Genomic DNA, 19082 nt, shown 5'->3' on the forward strand with positions numbered 1-19082 from the left:
AAGTTATGATAATAATTTCTAATTTAAATATGCAGTGTTTTTTAATTAAGGTCTTTTAAATATATCAATTATAAAAACAATTAAGTAGGTCTCCTTTTAAATAAGGTTAAGGCTAGGTTGCTAGGTAGTTGCTATTAAAGAAGAATAGTATAGGTACGCTATAATAGAAACGTAAATAGAATAAGCTATAGCTATTGATAACTAGTTTAATGCTAATTAAACGAGACTATACTTATAAATAATTCTAATTAATTAATTAACCATCTGGAAGGTGTTTAGAAAATAAAAAGAAATATAGAAAAGTTAATACATATATATATATTAAAAAAATATTTTATTTATTATATAATGAAGACTAAATAAATAAGATTATATAATAAGAAATTAAAACTACTCTAAATACTAATTATAAAAGTTACGTAGCCTAGTCCTACCGTACTACTATAATATGTAAATTAAACTTATAATTAGAATATTATTATTTATTATACCCTATGATATAGAGTTTATATTTAAAATAATTATAATTATAATTATAATTATTTTTATTTAGTATAATATTACTTATACTTTTATTTTAGCATAGTATAAAGCTAATAATTTGAGACTAATTTAATATATTCATAAGCTTAAAGTTATTATTTGATTGTTACCTAATGATTAGAGGTCACTGTAAGCTGCTGTTTTCTAATAATGTAAACTCGGCCGGCATCGCGTCGCGTTATGACACGAATGTGACCTTTGATTCTTTCTCAAATAGCTCAACAATTCTTACTTTTCATTGTCGGTGCGCACTAAAGTTTTCATTTGCTCCATTTCAGCTGCCCCCAGGCCCCAATTCGCGCACCGTTTCAACAACCATTCCCTCCTTGTGAAGTCGAATCGGCGCCATGGATTCCATGGACCTCGACGTCGAAATGGATGTGGACGTGGACCTTGTTCCCGATGAGCCCATAGTTCTGGACCCGGAGCCTCAAGATACATGTGTATGTAGGATCACACCCTATTATTTACATTGAATGAAATCGTCTCCCATGCTGACTGTCATGCCGATAGGCCAACCGCTCCCCCGGGGAGATAGAAGAGCCTCTCGGTGACGAGGTCGCCCTCGTTCCGGGTAAGATCCATGTCAGAGGACTAGATGTCATGAATTCAGATGAGGTTAGCGCATATGTCGCGGAACATTTCTCAAATGAGCCTATCGAACGAATAGAATGGATAGATGATACTTCGGCCAACCTATTATTCAGCTCCCATGCAGCCGCGACACGCGCTCTTACTTCGCTAGCAGTAGAAGATATACGGGATATTCATCAACTCCCCCGGCGGAAGCTTATGCCTGCCAAATCTTTCTCCAAAAGGCCTGATGTCAGGTTACAGGTACGACTGACAGTCGGCAGCGATAAGAAGCAAGCGGGGGCTGCGTCGAGGAGCCGATTTTATCTTCTAAACCCCGAATTTGACCCGGAAGAGCGGCGGCGACGGGAGAGGAGATATCGCGAGCGGGACGGCAGTAAGGATTATGGCCACGCAAGGGCAAGGGACAGCTGGTACCCTGTGGTCGATGATCAATTCGATGTTAGCCTATATGACGACGATCAAGCCGCTCTGGCTGGCCGCAATTCACAACCACAGCCTCGTCGCCGGTCACCTCATGCACCAGATACTACGGACGGACATAGAGCGGAGAGAAATGTATACCGAGATGACAACCGCGGCAAGGAGCTGTTCCCCGATGGTCCGGGCGATAGAAGCAGATCTCGTCGGAACCGGTCCGCTTCTCCTGCTCGTGACCGGCAGAGTAACCGGAAGACAGATTACATTTCGAGTAGCGGGTCTTCATCTAGAAACCGCGATAGAGCGCACGCCATCAAAAGCCGTTCCTCCCAAAGTACCCGAGCCAGGCAGCTCTTTCCGGAGAAGTCTTCAGCCGGCACTGGGCACCTCAAGGATGACGTCAATGACGCCTTAACTTCGATAACCAAGGGGATGATGTTATCTTTAGATGAGACCAGCGCGGAACTAGGAGACCAAGATCGGAGGCCTGGGAACCGAATTACCATCCCGGGAAAAGACAGGATTGCGACTGAAGTTTTGGAAACAGACGCAGGTGATGCTACGGGCACGGTTTTCAGCATTCGTGGCACAGCTAGCCGGACAAACTCTCATCAAGGCTTCGCGATCAGGGGGAGTGCAGGTAAGTCGGCCAAAGAGCTATTCCCAGAGAAATTCGGTATCAATGCAGGGAAGGAACTTTTTTCAGATAGGCTGGAGGGTAAAAGGTCAAGGCCGCGGCAGAGGGCAAGAGACTTGTTTGATTAAGGCACGTAACAGCAGGAAGTGTCAGCGATTGGTTTAGTAGCTCGCGTGCAGATGAGCCTCTGCGTGCTAGGTTGTTTTACAAACGCTTGGGGACCGATTGGCCTGGGATAAAGACTGGTTGAGTAGCGAGAGGGCAACGCCAGAAAATAAACGAAGGTTGGCCTGGTTTCTTTAGAATTTCGTAACTGCTTCTATCTCTGAGGCTAGTATACTACACAGTCTACACGTTTACCTAGTAGACTAAAGGTAAGGTTACATAACTATACTTTTTTTATATAATTTTACTATGAGAATATATTCTCTTTTATAAAGACAAAAGCGCGTATTGTAGTAATATTTAAATATATTTATAAATAATCCTTTAATTACTATTATATTATTACATTAATTGGAAGAGCTACGTAGGTACTAAGGTTGCTTCTAAGAGTAACGGAATACATAAAGAAGAAGGTAAATTAATTAACTATTTAAAAAGAAAGCAAATAAATGGAAGAGATACGAGCTATCTATATGTAGATAATAAGGAGCTACGAGCTATGTTATATAACCGAGAGTTAAGTATGCGAGTAATTAGAGAAGAAGTAGGGAGCTATGTATAGGTAGCTCTTTACGTAATATATACTTTTAATATTTTCATAAACGCGCTATCGTGGTTACGTAGAGCTATAAAGATGAGCTCTTACTACTATAACCTAGATAACTTAAATAAACGGCTTAAGTTATAACGTACGAGACCTCTAAATAGTTATAATTTAATACTTTTTAAAATACTATAGTGGTACGGTGGATCTAGGCTACGTAGCCTTTTGAGTGTATATTTATATAAGTCTCGTACTTATATTTTCATTAGATAGACTTAGTATATCGGTATCTTTTTATAGTAATTAAAGGCATCATAGTATCTATCGGTTAAGGAGAAACCTCCCTAGGTACCGCAACTAGCTAGCAGAGATAAAATAAAGGTAATTAAAGCTATCAGTAAGCCTTTTATAATTAAAATAAACTAATCGGTAAACGAACGAATGCCTTTAAGTGTATGCGAGTATATAAAAGGGAGGGGAATGGTAATATAGTTAGATTAACTAATTAAAAACTACCATTTAGGTACTATTAAAAACGGAGGCAAAACTAAACAAAAACGAGTATAGCTCTTTTAAAAAAGATAACTAAGAAACGAGGATAAGATAGATCTCTTAATCGGCAAACGAGCTTTCAGGTAAGTTAATTACAAGCTAATAATAGGGCGTAGATTATTAAAATAGTTACTATAGTTATCTACCCTTTCTATTAATCCAGCCACCTGAAAATTTTGACTAAAAGCTACAAAAACGATTCTAGAGTTACAAGAATAGCTCCTAATTAATTAAAAGTTAAGGAATCTCTTAATCAGCGCATTCTAAACTTATTAACTATAAAAACGGTTGCAAAAAGTTACTCTTAAAATAAGGTAAGGTCAAGCTATTAAGTAGTCACTATTAAATATCAATAGTGTAGGTATGCTATAATAGAGGTACGAAAACGGCAACCTAATTATTAATAACTAGCCTAGTATCGATTAACTTAAATTACAGCTATATTTAGCTATAATCGGTTAACCGGCTAGCATAAACGGTAGTTAGGAAAAGGATTAAGAGAATAGGATGGCAAGAGGCTAAAAAAAACATGGTAAAAGGAGTGAATAAAGCTGTTAGGTCGTGATGCCTATAGGTCTAAGTCGAACTAATAAAAATATAAGTACGAGACCTATATAAATATATATCTAAAAGGCTACGTAGCCTAGTGCGGTGAGTATAGGCATAGGTTTATTTAATTTATATAAGGCTTCCAAGTCGTCGTTCAACCGTTTTAGCTTTATTGGGATTTTTGAATATAACTTCGATTTTTCATTTAAAGGCCTCGTATTCCGCAAAGATCTTTCTCGTTTTATTCCTTATATTGTTAAGGTTATTTCTGTAGGTTAAGAAATCTTTAATAATAAACGTGAATTAATCGTTAGCTTCATCCGTTAAGCTTTAGGTTATTATTAGCATTTATTAGTCAAGCTTTATAAAATAATTTTTATAGAAATATAAGAATTATTTTTCTTAAGTAAGAAATCATTTAGAGTTTTTATATTATCGTATTCTTCTAATTACTTTAGTATATATATGTTCTTTAAACATAGATAATATTATAAAACTATTGAGGAGGAGCAGAGCGTACGCGATACTAAAGACCCGGATAGGTTTACTCGAAAGTATACTTTATTAAAGGCTATAGCTCGTACGATGGTCCAAGATAAATAAAACTAATACCGCTATACCAATCGAGAAATAAGGAATCTAATGTAGTTATCGTATCTTAGCTATACCCCTTAGTCGTAGAGATATAATAGTCGCTAACCCGAAGGTATAAAAGGTAAAGGAAGAAAAGAGGCAAAGCATAAAAGTTACTTATTCGGTCATAGCGGTACGAGGAAGTAACTTAAGCGCCTATAATTAAAATAGATATACTAATCGGAAAACGACGAATCTAATAATAAAAACGAATCTTTAATTAAGGTAAAAATAGTAAAGATAGTAATCTAGTTAAGTAGTAAATTCGATAATAAGCATAGCATAACCCGTACTTACGGGAGCTATAGTTACTCTATATAGGTATAAGGCCTATCGTAGCGTGTTACGTAATGCATTAAGAGGGCATGTCTTACCGTACTACTATATTATTACCTCTTATTATTAGCTCGGTAAGTATTAGATTTCTTAATGTAAATATTTCGCTGGCGTTATCGTTTGTATTTAGTTTTTTTAATGTCCGGGTTAACTCGGTTCCTTCTCTTTTAAAATTCTTTTTTCGTTTTAGACTTCTCAGGTCGTTCTCGGGTAATCCTTCTTCTTTAAGGGAAATTAAATCGCTCTAAATGTCCGCGTTTTTCGAAGGTTTAGGTTATCTAACGCTAGGTAAAGGATTACTATCTAATTACTCGTTTTCTAAAAGAATATTACTTATTTTCTCTTATTTAATTTTAAAATTAAAGAGTTATTATAGTATTATAACTTACCTATACTTATTAATAATACGAAATAGCTATACTATAGTAGTACGGTAAGATATACCCTCTTGATACATTACGTAACACGCTACGATAGGCCTTATACCTATATAGAGTAACTATAGCTCCCGTAAGTACGGACTATACTACGATTATTACCTAACTAAATTATTAACTTTATTATTTTTACCTTAATTTATGATTTATTTTTATTATTAGATTTATCGTCTTCCGATTAATATATCTATTTTAATTACAAGCGCTTAAGTTACTTCGTCGCACTGTAATAGCTAAATAAGTAACTTTTACGTTTAGTTTCTTTCCTCCTCTTACCTCTTTTATCTTCGAGCTAGCGATTACTATATCTCTATAACCGAGAGGTATACTTAAGATATCATAACTATATTAAATTCCTTGTCTCTCGATTTATAAAGTAATATTAATTTTATTTATCTTAGACTATCGTACGTACTATAGTTACTGATAAAGTATACTTTTGAGCAAGTTATCCAGGACTCTAACATCGCGTACGCTCTGCTCCTTCTTAATAAGTATTTTAATATATTAAAGAATTAAGGTTATAATTATATATGTAATATTTTACTTACTTTTTAATACTTCAGTTTAGGATAGTTCTTAAGAGTAAATTATATATTTAAATTAATATTTAAATAGCTAAGGCAATACTTATAAATAAAGGAAATATTTTTAATTTTATATAATTATTTATAACTAGATTAATAAGGTCCTCCTTTAAATGAGCGTTTCTTTTTTTATTTTTCATCTATTACTTTAATAAGCGCCCGTCGCCTGAGTAGGCTCCCGTTACTTTAGTAAGCTCCCGTTGTCTTAGTAAGCGCTCGTCGCCCTACCCGAATAACGGCGCCTGCGTAATAAGAATCGGATAAATAATATTCCCGTAACAGGTACCTTAGTATCGTTCTATTTCGTATCTTCTAATTAATACCTATTAGTACTCTTTCCGACCGTAGTTTCTAACATTATATAAGCGCGTAAGCGCAGTTACGTATAGTTATAAAAATAAGTATTTGCTACTATAGCTAAGATAGTTTAAATAAGCAGCTTTAATATTGATCTATAAAAACTCTAAATAGCTATAATTTAACAGCAATTAAGCTACGTTTCCCGAAACCGCTAACCTTATACGACTTATATCTTTTCTCTTTTCTTTTTTTATACAATGATAATGTCCTATATCGTTGTGTATATTTGAAAATGTATATTAACGTTTGCCGTCTAGCCTATCTCCGCTGTTTCCTCTGTCTTCTCTACCTTTCATCACTCCGTCCCCTGGGCAGAAGTGCAGATAGAAAAGGTCGCGTAATTAGGCCACGGAACCTACTACAACACCACACCGTCATTTCTTTTAGCCAAGCTTTCCATTCGTGCGCTCCGTCGGTAAGAAAAGGAAGTTGGCGGTAAGGCAAAATTCGAAATGGAAGAAGGCAAGGCCAGGTGTATGTGGCCTTGTATCATGGTGCTCTCTATGGTATATCCGAAACGTCAAATCTAAACCGTCTCTACTCCTCGTCTACGGTGTTCCATGGCCGCTTGAATGCAACTTGTCCGTGGTAACTTATGCCGAGTGTTGTCGCTCCCTTCAGGCGCCAAAGCCGCATTCAAGCTAGGAGTTCGCGACATCTCAGACGCCGCCCGTTTCAAGGATGGTAAAGGGGGTACGATCTCACCCGCCGACCGCCGATCTTCTACGTCGCCATTGTCGTCTTCGAAATTATCGCTGGGGTCCAGTAACGGATCGTAGGCCCAGCTCTCTTCAAGGCCTTCGAGGTGGCAGGGTGACCGTCTCAAAAAATGCCACGAGAACGTATCCGAGAACATGGCGATGTATAAAGATTCTATTTTTCCACTTGGGCAGCAAACTGCACAGTACTTTCGCAGGAACTCCAGGTCGTAGTTCCCGTTGATCAAGCTTGGATCTAAGGGCCGGAGCATCGGAAGACCTTGCAGCGTCACCGCGTCACACAGTCGGGCCTGCAACGGGACCCAATCCCGGCCACGAAGGAGACTACCGAAAGCCTTAGATATGGCGGTGGCAAAGGACTGACCATCTGTCCCTCCAACGGCTATCATCTGATGTAGGCCGCGTGACAGGCACCGTTTGTAAGCATTCGTATCTTTCTCGAACGGGAACGGCTGCGATGCTGTGGGAAGGAGAGAGACGTGTACCGTCCATGATCCCGTCACTTCGACCTGATCACCCTCGAAAGATCCCCAGCGAGATTCCGAGACCAGACTGCGCGGAGATCGCGCTGTAGTGCCACAGTTGTGCTTGCTCGGTTGGCTGCTTCGCTGTTCTACAGTCTGCTTGCGGTTTCTCGACTCCTCCGAGTCCGATGTTGATCTCCGCCTGCGTCTACGGAAGGGGATACCGGGATTATTCTGTTCTTCCAAAGCATCTACTCGCTCTTCCAGTACCATGGATGCCTCGTCAAACTCCATGAGTCTGTCGCTGAACCCCTGGAGGGAATCGTCGTGGCCATCCAAGCGTTCGTCAAAGGCAAGAAAACGGCTTTCGTACTCAGCCTGCTGCTTCTCGAGTTGGGCAACAGATTGCCACATGCGGTCGACGTTCCTATAACAGTCCTTCACCTCTTGAGTTGTCTCGTCCTTGTTCCTTTCAACTTGCTCCTCCAGATCCCCCAAACGTCGAACCACACTACCTAGAGCGCTACCAAGCCCCCCGTCGTTCTCTCGATCTAGCTGCTCTTCGAGAAATCGGATACGTCGTCTCAGTATGTCAACTTCGTTCTTATCCAGAGGCGGCTCAGCAGATCGAATGTGGTAGCACGAGAGGTGGCCACAGTCACAGGTGACGCCAGGGACCGATCGGTTGATGGTGAAGCCGACGCATGCACAGCGCTGTCCCTTGATCTCGGGGTTCAATAGGATATATCGACATTGGCCGCTAGGAAGCCCGTTTTCATCAACTTGTTGCTGAGATGCCACGGGGTCGCCCCGCGGGGACTGGGAAGGGGCCATTTAAGTATGACTACGCGCCACGCGAGTTGTGGAGAAAATAGATCCCGGCACGCGGCCTCGCCCGGAGGCCACACAGACGCAGAAGCCGAAGAGTACGATGTGTCCAAACAGTGGCTGGGGAAAGGAGGGAAAGAGTGTGCAAGAAGGAGAAGAAAAAAACAGAAAAAAAACAGTCGACGGGGAGGAAAGTATCGGGGGCAATGCGCAAAATAAAGGTGGTCAGACTGGGTTACTCGGTCCGCGGATTGGCTAGAGAGGCATCCATAGATCCAGTCCTAGTTCAAGACGGATCCAGGCACGTTCGCTCACGGTCGTGGGGGGAGGCCACTGCGATTCTGTGTCGAGGAAACGATAAGGCGGAAGGCCACGGACCGTTATCAAGCCGTTCGCGGTGCTGGGCGCGCAGAGACGGCCGCCACCCAGACAAGGGCCGGGGTGGATACGCAAAGTGAGGGCAGATAGCAGGTGAAAGGTAGGTATGTATTGGATCCGTCCGGGTGGGGAGGATAGAAGGACGTGCCTAGCGGAGACGGGACAAGGTGACACGGGGAAGAGAACAGAGCGAGTACTTAAACTGGCGAATGTAGATAGGTGATGGGGGGGGGAAGGGAGGGGCGGCCCTCGCTGTAGATAAACCGATAGGCTAGAAAGGGTCGAGCTATCAGATCCCGGGCCAGGGTTGCGAGGATCCAGCACGGGATTTTTTCTCTCCTCTTCCTTACCATGGGATGACGCGAGATCGCGACTTCAGAGCTACCTGTGGCGATTGTGATCTAGCTAACGCTGGCCAAGGCGAACCGAGCAGGCCCGAATCGAGAGTTGACGAGTCTGTCGGGATGGCCAAGGAATCTTGAGAGAACTCTCTATAGGTATGTCCGCCCGTCCCTCGCTCTCGCTCTCGCTCTGACTCCCGCTATCCCTCGCCCTCTCGAGCGAGAGGAGGGAGGAGAGGGAGGGGAGAGGGGAGGGGGGGGGGGGAAGCCGGGGTGTGACGAGATACCCACCACCCCAACACGGCGGCGGACCGAAGGAGGGAGCCCAAGAATTTGACATGTGTCGCAAAATAGTCGGCAGGGCGCTGGCGTGCCACGACGACACGGCATACAACCCTAATTAGAACTGGCAGCGATGGCGACCTTGGTGGGAAGGCCGATGGCGGCGATCTGGGTACAGACGAGCGGCAAATGCCATACGAATGTGCCGCAGGGGAGATCCGACTCGATTCCCCCAGAAGCGTCGCAACGCGGGAAAGGGGAAAAGAGACAGATAGACAGAAGAGAAGTCGACTGACATTTGACCGTGTGTGGGGGTGATTCTGGGCGAGTGGGGGGAGGGAGCGGGCGGACGGGCGATAAAGAGAGGGACTTGGGACATTCGACCCATCCGAGGATCGCATTGGCCCGGCTGTTCCCATCGCGAATGCTACCCCGCCCTCCTCCGTCACTCTCTGTGCCCGACCAGGCCTCGTGAGGTACCTTCGCACAGCTGTAACCTGGCCGCGTGCCGCGACACGACGGCGAGCTGAGGTATCACCACGCAGCCGCTACAGCTATCCCATCCTACGTACTTTGACGGCATGGGGGGGTGGAATTGCGTAAGAGAGAGAGAGGTTTGTGCAGGGCTGGCTTAGATCAATACGGATTAGCGTATACGATCCCGGAGCGTTCTGTTAATTGATGTAGGTATTCTGAGCTAACTGAGAACGACGATTATATTTACCCAGACTTGAACATATTTATCCCTATCCGAAGGATAGTTATAATACGTCAAACCCCTTGTCATACTGATTAATTTACAGGGGTAATTTCCTCATAAAAATACCTCTGAAAATACTCTATGTAAATGCCCTTATAAATAACCTTGTAAATATAGTTATTTAATGAATATTTTATTTTTATTAGTTAAAAGCTCGTACGGCCCGCTTAGAGAGGATATATCTAATAAAATTGCAGCATATGCGACGGGATCTATGTATCATTATTTACCTATTAACACGTCGATTTCGTACCTTTTTTAATCCTATTCATATATTAATTAATTAATCAAAGTTAGTTTCTTCCCGTTTAATCTAGGTTGGTTTCTCTATATTCAAAAGTCGATTATTAATCTATTTTCGTAGTTTAATCCTATTTGTATAAAAATTAATTAAGGTTAGTTTCTCTACATTTTATTCAGGTTACTTTCTCCCTATTTAATCTAGGTTACTTTCTTTTTGTTTAATTAAGAATCGATTATTAATTAATTCCTTTTCGTACTTTAAATGTCGATTCCTACTTATTCCTTTTTCCATAGCCTTTAGAGAGGTTCTAGATTTTCAGTACGAAAGTTTAGAGAAGCAAGGAATGCTTTAACGTATTTTAATAAATATATCTTTACGCTATATATACCATATGTTACAAGGTAACGAGCTAACCCTCACTGGGCCACCCTGCTCTTACTAAAAAACAGCAAAGGTTACTACTTTTAACCACTTGTAACTATATTAATATACGTTCTTAAAAGTTATAAATTATATTACTTGAATTACCTTTTCGAGCTCTTTAAATAAGTATAAATTTCTTTAAGTAAAGATACCTATATTAAATAAACTATTATTATTATATTACGTAGGCACTCTTTCCTAGTAGCAACCACCTAACTTACCTAAGCTGGTTAAGTACTTCTATATTAAACAGGAGCAGCGTAGGCACGCTAACGGAGGCACGAAATAAGGACTACCTAACTGCTAACAACTGGCCTAGTACCGATCAACCAAGATCATAGCTATAAATAGCTATAATCGGTTAATCGGCTAGCTAAAAACGGCAGCTAGGAAAGAAAAAAGGAGAGAAGAGAGGAGATTAGAAAAGGATAACGAGGATGGCTAGAAAGGCATAGCAAGAAACGAATAAATAGCTATAGGTCCTAATATCTATAGATCTAAGTCTGACTAATGAAAATATGAATGCGCGACCTATATAAATAGATATCGAAAAGGCTACGTGGCCTAGATCTACCGTACCACTATAGCCTTCCTAGTTTAATTAATCCGTAAGGAGTAATTAAACTCCCTATATAATAATAGGTGCAGTGGCTCTCGTTTCCTGTTGATCCTAATTAACCTGATCCCGATTAACCCTGATTAACTAAAAGCTAATTAGTTTAATTAAAGGCTAATAGGATAAGTTAGGAAGAAATAGGTCTTTAACTAGGAGCGATTATAATAGTAATAAATGAGTAGTAGGGTAGGTAACTAACTGTAGCCGTGCCTGATCCTAAACCTAATTCCTAATTAATCCCGAACCTGTTTAATCGCTACTAATTAGGAGCTAAGCTAGTTTAATTAACGATTAATAGGAAATAATAAGAAAGATCTAATAACAAGAATAACTAGGCTAGCGGAGCTATAACCTATAAGCTGATCTAATTAACCTATTCCTAATTAACCTTAATTAACTAGGAGCGAGCTAGGTCTATTAAGGCCATTAAGGAATAATAGAGATCAATAGTTAGGAAATAGGAACTATAACGGGTAGGTAAAATAAGCGTAACTCCCGTAATAAACGAAAGAAATAATCCCATACGATGTAACGTAATCCCGTCCTTTTCGTTCATGACTAGCTTTGCCGATCCTTTTAACTAATCCTAATCCTATAAACTAATTAATATATCTTATTTATGCCCGTTCCTAACTCGTTTCTAGCTATTATTCGTCCGGTAATATCTACCGGGCTTTCCTTAACCCTCGATCCCTCCCTTATACGTAGTTCTAGGGGCTCTAGCTCTTCCTATTGACCATATATCGGTAAGGGCGACAAGAGGGATTTCCGGGCATTATTATAACTATTTCCGACTATAACTTATAACTCTTTTTTCTAGGCTTTCTTATTTAATATTATATCTATCTCGTATCGCGGTATCATCTGTATGGGTCTTTTAGGTTAATCGGTAGGTTCCCCGATTAGGTTCGTAGGTATAAGGTATATCGGTTATTTTCTTGGTAATTAAGGGCATCGTAGTACCTATCGGTTAGGGAAAAACCTCCCTAGGTGCCGTAACTAGCTGCTAGGGATAAAACAAAGGCGATCAGAGCTATCGGTAAGCCTCTTATAATTAAAATAAACTGATCGGAAAGGACTAACTGCCTTTAAGCGCATGCGAGTATGTAAAAAGGGGTAGTAGCGGTAACGGAGTTAGATTAATTAAGAGAAAAACTGCCATTTAAGTACCGGTAAAAAAACGAAGACGAAACTGGGTAAAACGGGCATTGCTTCTTTAAAAGAGACAACTAAGAAACGAGGATAAAATAGATCCATTAATCGGCGAACGAGCTTTTAGGTAAGCTAATTAAAAGCTAATGGGAGGGCGTGGTTATTAATAGTCGTTATAGTTATCTATCCTCCCGTTAATCCTAACCTAAAAAGCTAAGGCTAAAAGCCACGAAAACGGCTCTGGAGCTACGAAAATAGCTCTTAATTAACTAAAGATTAGGGAATCTCCTAATCGTCGTATTCTAAACCTAATAACTGTAAAAAAACGGTCGTAAAAGGTCACTCCTCAGATAAGGTAAGGTCGAGCTACTAGGTGGTCGCTACTAAACAGGAGCAGCGTAGGTACGCTAACGGAGGTACGAAACAAGGACTACCTAACTACTAATAACTAGCCTAGTACCGATTAACCAAAATCACAGCTATAAATAGCTATAATCGGTTAATCGGCTAGCTAAAAACGGCAGCTGAGAAAGGAAAAAGAAGAGAAGAGAGGAGACTAGAAAAGGGTAACGAGGATAGCTAGAAAGGCATGGCAAGAAACGAACAAATAGCTATAGGTCCTGATATCTATAGGTCTAAGTCTAACTAATGAAAATATGAGTACTGAGGAGGAGCAGAGCGTACGCGATGCTGGAGACCCGGATAGGTTTACTCGAAAGTATACTCTATCGAAGACTATAGTTCTTACGATAATCCAAGATAAATAAAACTAATACCGCTATACTAATCGAAAAACAAGGAATCTAATATAATTATCGTATCTTAGCTATACCCCTTAGTCGTAGAAATATAATAGTCGCTAGCCTAAAGGTATAAGAAGTAAGGGAAGAAAAGGGGCAAAACGTAAAAGTCATTTATTTAGCTATAACGGTACGACGAAGTAACTTACGCGCCTATAACTAAAATAAATATACTAATCGAAAAACGACGAATCTAATAATAAAAACGAATCTTTAATTAAGGTAAAAATAATAATGATAATAATCTAACTAGGTAATAAACTAAATAATAAGCATAGCATATCCCGTACTTACGGAAGCTATGGTTACTTTATATAGGTATAAGGCCTATCGTAACGTATTACGTAATATATTAAGAAGATATGTCTTACCGTATTATTATAGCCTCCATAGTTTAATTATACCGCGAGGAATAATTAAACTAAAAAGGATAGTACGATAAGTTCCGATTAATATCTCTCCTTAAAAACTACCGCGAAACTCCATTCCTTTAGCTATTATTTAATTATTACGGCCGCGCTTTTAACTTCTCGTTTAATATTATAAGAGAGCCCCTCTATTACTTTATAGCTAACTTAACCCGGTTTACCCTTACCGATCTAACCCGATCGGCGTTTTCTTTCTTTATTTCGGCTACCTTCTTCTTAGTTTCGTTTTAACCCTCCTAATTAAGGGAATAATAAGGAAACGGGCGCGTCCCGAGGATTAATTAGGTATCTTTCCTCTACCTATACGGTATAAAGATCTCCCCTAATTAAAAAGCTTTAATCCTTTCTAGGCCGGGGGAAGAAAGGAGGCGCGTTATAACCTTAACGAGGTTATCGTAGCGGAGGTTTACGTCCGCTAATACTAAGGAATAAGAAGGATTAAGTATTAAGGCTATAAAGAAACGGCGGATCTCCGCCTACGCGATCGAGCGGACGGAGGATTTACGGCTAAGGAATTCGCCGATCGGCGTATTTTAAGCGGACGCTATAGCGTTAATAAGGTTAATTTACTTCTAGTAATCTACGGCTTACCGGAAACGCTTAACGATATTAACCCCTCCTTTTAAAACCCGAACGCTATAAAATTACTTTACTACCTCGGCGTACTCTCTTATAATATTAAGGGGATCGAATCCCTTATTTTTTTAGGCTTAGCGCGCGATTTCGATCGGTCGTTTAAAGATAAGATACGGTAAAATACCGCTTTAAAAACCGTAACTAAAGCTATTTTATTAGTTTACTAACGCGACGTAATAAGTAGATTAAGGGGTTATATTAGGCTCGAGGCTATCGCCTTTCTAAGCTCGCTATAATTAACCGAACGCGTACGCCGTCCGATCGAAGGCGCCGTCCTTAATTATATTAAAACTATATAATCTTCGAAGCTTAAGGAGATATAGCGCTACGGCGAAGTAAGCTTAGGAGAACTTCGAGGGGTCGGTAATAATTCGTTCGGGGTTTATTAAATCCGTATAAATCGTAAAGACTAAAATAAAGGCGGAGTTATCGAGGAGGTACCGGCGGGTTAAGAAGTCGAACGATCCTATCGATCGATAGCCTATCGATTAATACGGGTTTACTTCGAAGGCCGCCTTCCTACCTTCGAGGTCGTAACTTATTATAATATAAAAGGTACGGATATCCTCGTTAATAAGGTAATCGTAACGGGCGATATAAACGAAAGAATTAACTAGGGCTACCCTTATTTATTCCTATTACTATTAGTCCATGGTTCGGGATCGATTAACGGATAGCCGGAAGGCCTAGGCTATATCGGATCCTAACTCGATCTAGCCCCTCCTCGAATCGTAATTATCTAAAGTACTAAGCTAATACTCCTCTATATTATTCTAGTTATCTTTACTACCATAAATCTCCCGTAAGAATTCTATTAAGTCGGTTAAATCGACGCGACGTACGTCTCTATAAACGGAAGAAAAGGAGAAAGAGGGGGGGATTCCGGCGAAACGGGGGAAAGACATAATGAAAATAAAATAAAAAAAATAAAATAAAAATTTTAAGAGAAGGAGGAGAAAAGATAATAAATTAAAGGTAAAAATAAGAATTTAAATTAATAATAAGAAAGGTAGGCTAGAGATTAGTAAGAATATAATAATTATAAGGGGGGGATTTCGAAATAAAATACCTAAAGAGAAAAAAGAAAAGAAGGAAGGGAAACGTATTAACGATATAATTAGATATACCTTTACGGCTAACGCTTTAGGAAAGCGCGTTCCTCTGTATACGTATAAAGCTATAATAAAAGACGCGCTAACTTATAACTTCCTATTATATACTCTTAGTAAAGTAATAAATACGTACGTTCGTAAACTCGTAATTAAACGTAAGCTAAGGTAGGTATTATCGAGACTCTCCTAAGTACGGTACTTACGACCTAAGTAACGTATTCGACTCTCTCGTTCTCGTCCGACCTCCCTTCTTATTTCTCGCTATTCTACGGTTCCGATTTATTTCCTTTCTTCCTCTCTCTAGGTCCTCTATCTTCGTTTTAATTCGTTTTTCGATTTTTCTTAATTCTAGACTTATAATTTCGTCGTCCCTATCTCTCTTTTATATATATATATATATAATAAACCCTACTATCTAAAAGTAACTCCTTAAACTAAACCGGGCGTTTATCCTTAAGCTATTCGAGTAATTAAAAGCTACGGGAATTACCGACGAGAAAATCGCCGGAGCGTTTAAAAAGGCTAAGGAGAATAAGAAAAAAGCCGTAACGTATTAACGGGCTAAGTCGATACCGCCGCCGGTAAACCTAATAAATAAGTAGCCTAACGAATCCTTCCGCCGCTTATCCTTTACCGAGAAATTCCGGGACGTTAATCGATTAATCCCTAAGCCTTAGTAGGTACCGTATATCCCGTACTTCCGCCCGTTAGACTAAAGCCCGAAAGTAATTATCGGTCGGTAGCTCCGAGATATCGAAAGAATTCGGATAATAAACTAATAACGCTAGATATATAACTCTTAATATTAATAGGATCTATTAATCGAGAATTATATTAATTAATAATAAGATAATTCGTAACGTTTAGTTTTATTTTCTAGGTAAGCCGGTAACCGGCCGATATATTACGTAGGAAATCCTAAGTAAGGATTTTTAAAAGGTTACTTACCTCTAGAGCTACGTTATACCCCTTATCCGTTACGTTTAATCCTCTCGCCGTCGGACGTTATTTATAAAGATTAATAATAAAAGGCCGGTCGGCGAATATTTCCGTCGATTAACGACGGATCTTCGTTACGTTATTAGTTTATTCGTTTAATAATATAGGATACTTAACGAAATATCCTACTAATACTACGAACGCCGGCTCGCCTCTTCCGATACCGCTAAATATACGGGTATATAGCCTTTCTTTTCCTATCGTTCCCTAGCTCCCGATCGTATTTTCGGATACTCCTACGGCGTCTATCTCTTTTCTATTAACGGGATACGTTATAAATTTCGAGATAAGCGGTTCGCCTATCTACGGAGGAAGATAGACCGTAACCTCCCTCTAGTAAAGGATCTAAACCAGGCCTTATACCCGCTTATAATATAAGTAACAAGAGAAGAGTTACTAGCTATAATAAACTCGAAGATCGCTACGTTCCGGGGGTCGGAAAGTAAGTAAGTTTTTAGTATTCTTAGTAATTAATAAATAAAGGATAAGGTAAGGAAACTAAAAGGATAAGGGAGGTATTAATCGGCGAATATATATTACTTCTAGCTTATTTTTAAACGCGTATTCTTTTTCTTATCCTTTTTCTTTTGCTTTTATTAATATGAATTACTTTCCTTACTTTCCCTTTAAATACTAAAATATACCTATATTAAAATATAATAATTACGTAACATTAAGATATTAATATCCCGGATTCCTAACGATAAACGTAAAGGATAATTTATTTAAGTATAAGAACGCGTTAATCGGCGTTAATAATCTATAGAAATATACTTTCTTTTAAAGTAAAAAATAATAGAAGGCATATTTATTAATATTATAATTTAGGGTACTAATTTCGTATATAGGCTACCGGTTTAATAACTATATGGAAATAACTTCTTTCCTTTCTTACTTAAGAAAGCGACTATATATTAAGCTCCTAGGCTTTATTATTCTTCGATCGGTATAGGTAGGTTATTTTAGGATATTATAGCCTTATCGTATTATAATAAGAGGATTATTTATTAAGTCGGGTCGATTTCCTTAATCCGGGTTTATCGTTAGGTATAACTTCGTATCCTTTAAGCTTCCTATTTAATATTTCTACTATAATTCGTACCTTATCGTTCGGGGTTAACCATTCTTCTTCTTCGTTGTTAATTACCGAGGGCATAAGTTCTAGGCTTTTTTTAGCTTAGGAATCGTTAGTAATCGTCGATTCCTAGTCCTTATATTTAATCGATAGTAGGCGTATAATCTATTCGTTTTCCTCCGGGTTTTTTAACTCCTAAAATCCGTTAATATCTTAGATAAATTTCCGTAGTTTATAGCTTAAAACTAGGTATAATAACGTAACTTTATCCGGTTCTTTAAACTTATAACGATTATAGCCTAAATCTTCGGCGATTAAGTACGGTTTCTTTTAATAGTACTTTAGTTTTACGGCTATCGATTTATTTATATATCGTAGCGTATCGTATAATAGTACGAAGTTATCGGTTTTTAAGGGCTCTTTTCGTATCCAGTAAGCGTTCTTTTCGTCTTAATACCGGGTAGCTTTTTTATATTTAGCTACTAAAACCTTAGCTACGGTTAATATATCTTCCTAGCGTTTCTCGATTAATCGTATGCGTATAGCTAAAAGCGATTCTCGGTCCGGGATATTCTTTTAATTTATAATACGCTAGGTCGGGATAACGGTTTCTATCGGGATAATAGCCTTATACTTATATATTAATTCGTATAGCGATATTCCGTATAAGCGCGTTAAAGTCTTATTTACTTATATAATTACGCCTAATAGGTTCGTCTATTCCCGATTATTATCGTTTATACCTTTTATAAGGCCTTCGCGAATTACTTTATACCTAACTTCGATTATACCTTAGGATTACGGAAAATAAATAATACCGATTTTAACTTTAATACCGATTAGCTTTATTACTTTACGGACCTTTTTTTTATTCTCGGAATTATTATTATACTTAATTACTAAAGGTACGCCGTACTATAAGAATATCTACTCCTAAAGGAACTTAGCGATCGTTTTAAAATCTATCTTTTTAATGGCTCGGGCTTCGAAAAAGCCGGATAATTCGTTTCGTACTTCGATTATTACGATAAATCCGTTATTTATTAATATATATTATACGTTTATTACCTAGTATATAAGAACGTTAACTAGCTCGTTATATAAGGCGGGATCGACCTTCCGGGTATTATTTCCTTTTTAAGATCTAAAATACGATTTAACCTCTTAAGCGACGTATTCGAATATACCGCGCTAATAATATAACTTAGCTATCCGATCGTAGGTCGAAGTACGTTCCCTATAACCGAAATCCTCGTAGTAATCCTTAATTATAGCTTTACGTAGTTTCTCCTAATCGATAACTCGTCGTATGTTTTTATACTTCTCGGGCTTCCTCTATAGGATATCTTCCGAAACGACATATTTAAGCGCTTCTTTCTTAAACCGGATCTATCGCTTTTAACTCCTTATTAATCGGTTATTTTTTAATCGGGTAAGTAATTAAAATCGTATAAAAAACGTTACTATT

The 19082-nt window shown here is 39.0% G+C and overlaps 2 protein-coding genes across 2 annotated transcripts; one reads left to right on the forward strand and one right to left on the reverse strand.

Annotated features, from left to right (window-relative positions):
• Nucleotides 1-659: 659 nt before the first annotated feature.
• GGS23DRAFT_589001 (uncharacterized protein) lies at nt 660-2579 on the forward strand. Its single transcript, XM_051517583.1, has 2 exons — nt 660-986; nt 1057-2579. The coding sequence occupies exons 1-2, from the start codon at nt 891-893 to the stop codon at nt 2320-2322; spliced, it is 1362 nt and encodes a 453-aa protein (XP_051367429.1). The 5' UTR covers nt 660-890; the 3' UTR covers nt 2323-2579.
• A 3844-nt stretch (nt 2580-6423) lies between these two features.
• GGS23DRAFT_589003 (uncharacterized protein) lies at nt 6424-8161 on the reverse strand. Its single transcript, XM_051517584.1, has one exon. It carries the CDS (start codon nt 7952-7954, stop codon nt 6884-6886), a length of 1071 nt encoding a protein of 356 aa, XP_051367430.1. The 5' UTR covers nt 7955-8161; the 3' UTR covers nt 6424-6883.
• Between the last annotated feature and the right edge of the window lie 10921 nt (nt 8162-19082).

This window comes from Durotheca rogersii (assembly GCF_024521655.1).
Source record: "Durotheca rogersii strain YMJ 92031201 chromosome Unknown GGS23scaffold_46, whole genome shotgun sequence".
NCBI classification, from domain to species: Eukaryota; Fungi; Ascomycota; class Sordariomycetes; order Xylariales; family Xylariaceae; genus Durotheca; species Durotheca rogersii.

What these genes read in the sequence shown, in the direction of transcription:
- GGS23DRAFT_589001 (XM_051517583.1), top strand. Translation starts at nt 891, where the DNA reads ATGGATTCCATGGACCTCGACGTCGAAATGGATGTGGACGTGGACCTT. An exon ending in CGGAGCCTCAAGATACATGT is followed by an intron (nt 987 to 1,056) that starts GTATGTAGGATC and finishes TCATGCCGATAG; the next exon opens with GCCAACCGCTCCCCCGGGGA.
- GGS23DRAFT_589003 (XM_051517584.1), bottom strand. Translation starts at nt 7,954, where the DNA reads ATGTGGCAATCTGTTGCCCAACTCGAGAAGCAGCAGGCTGAGTACGAA.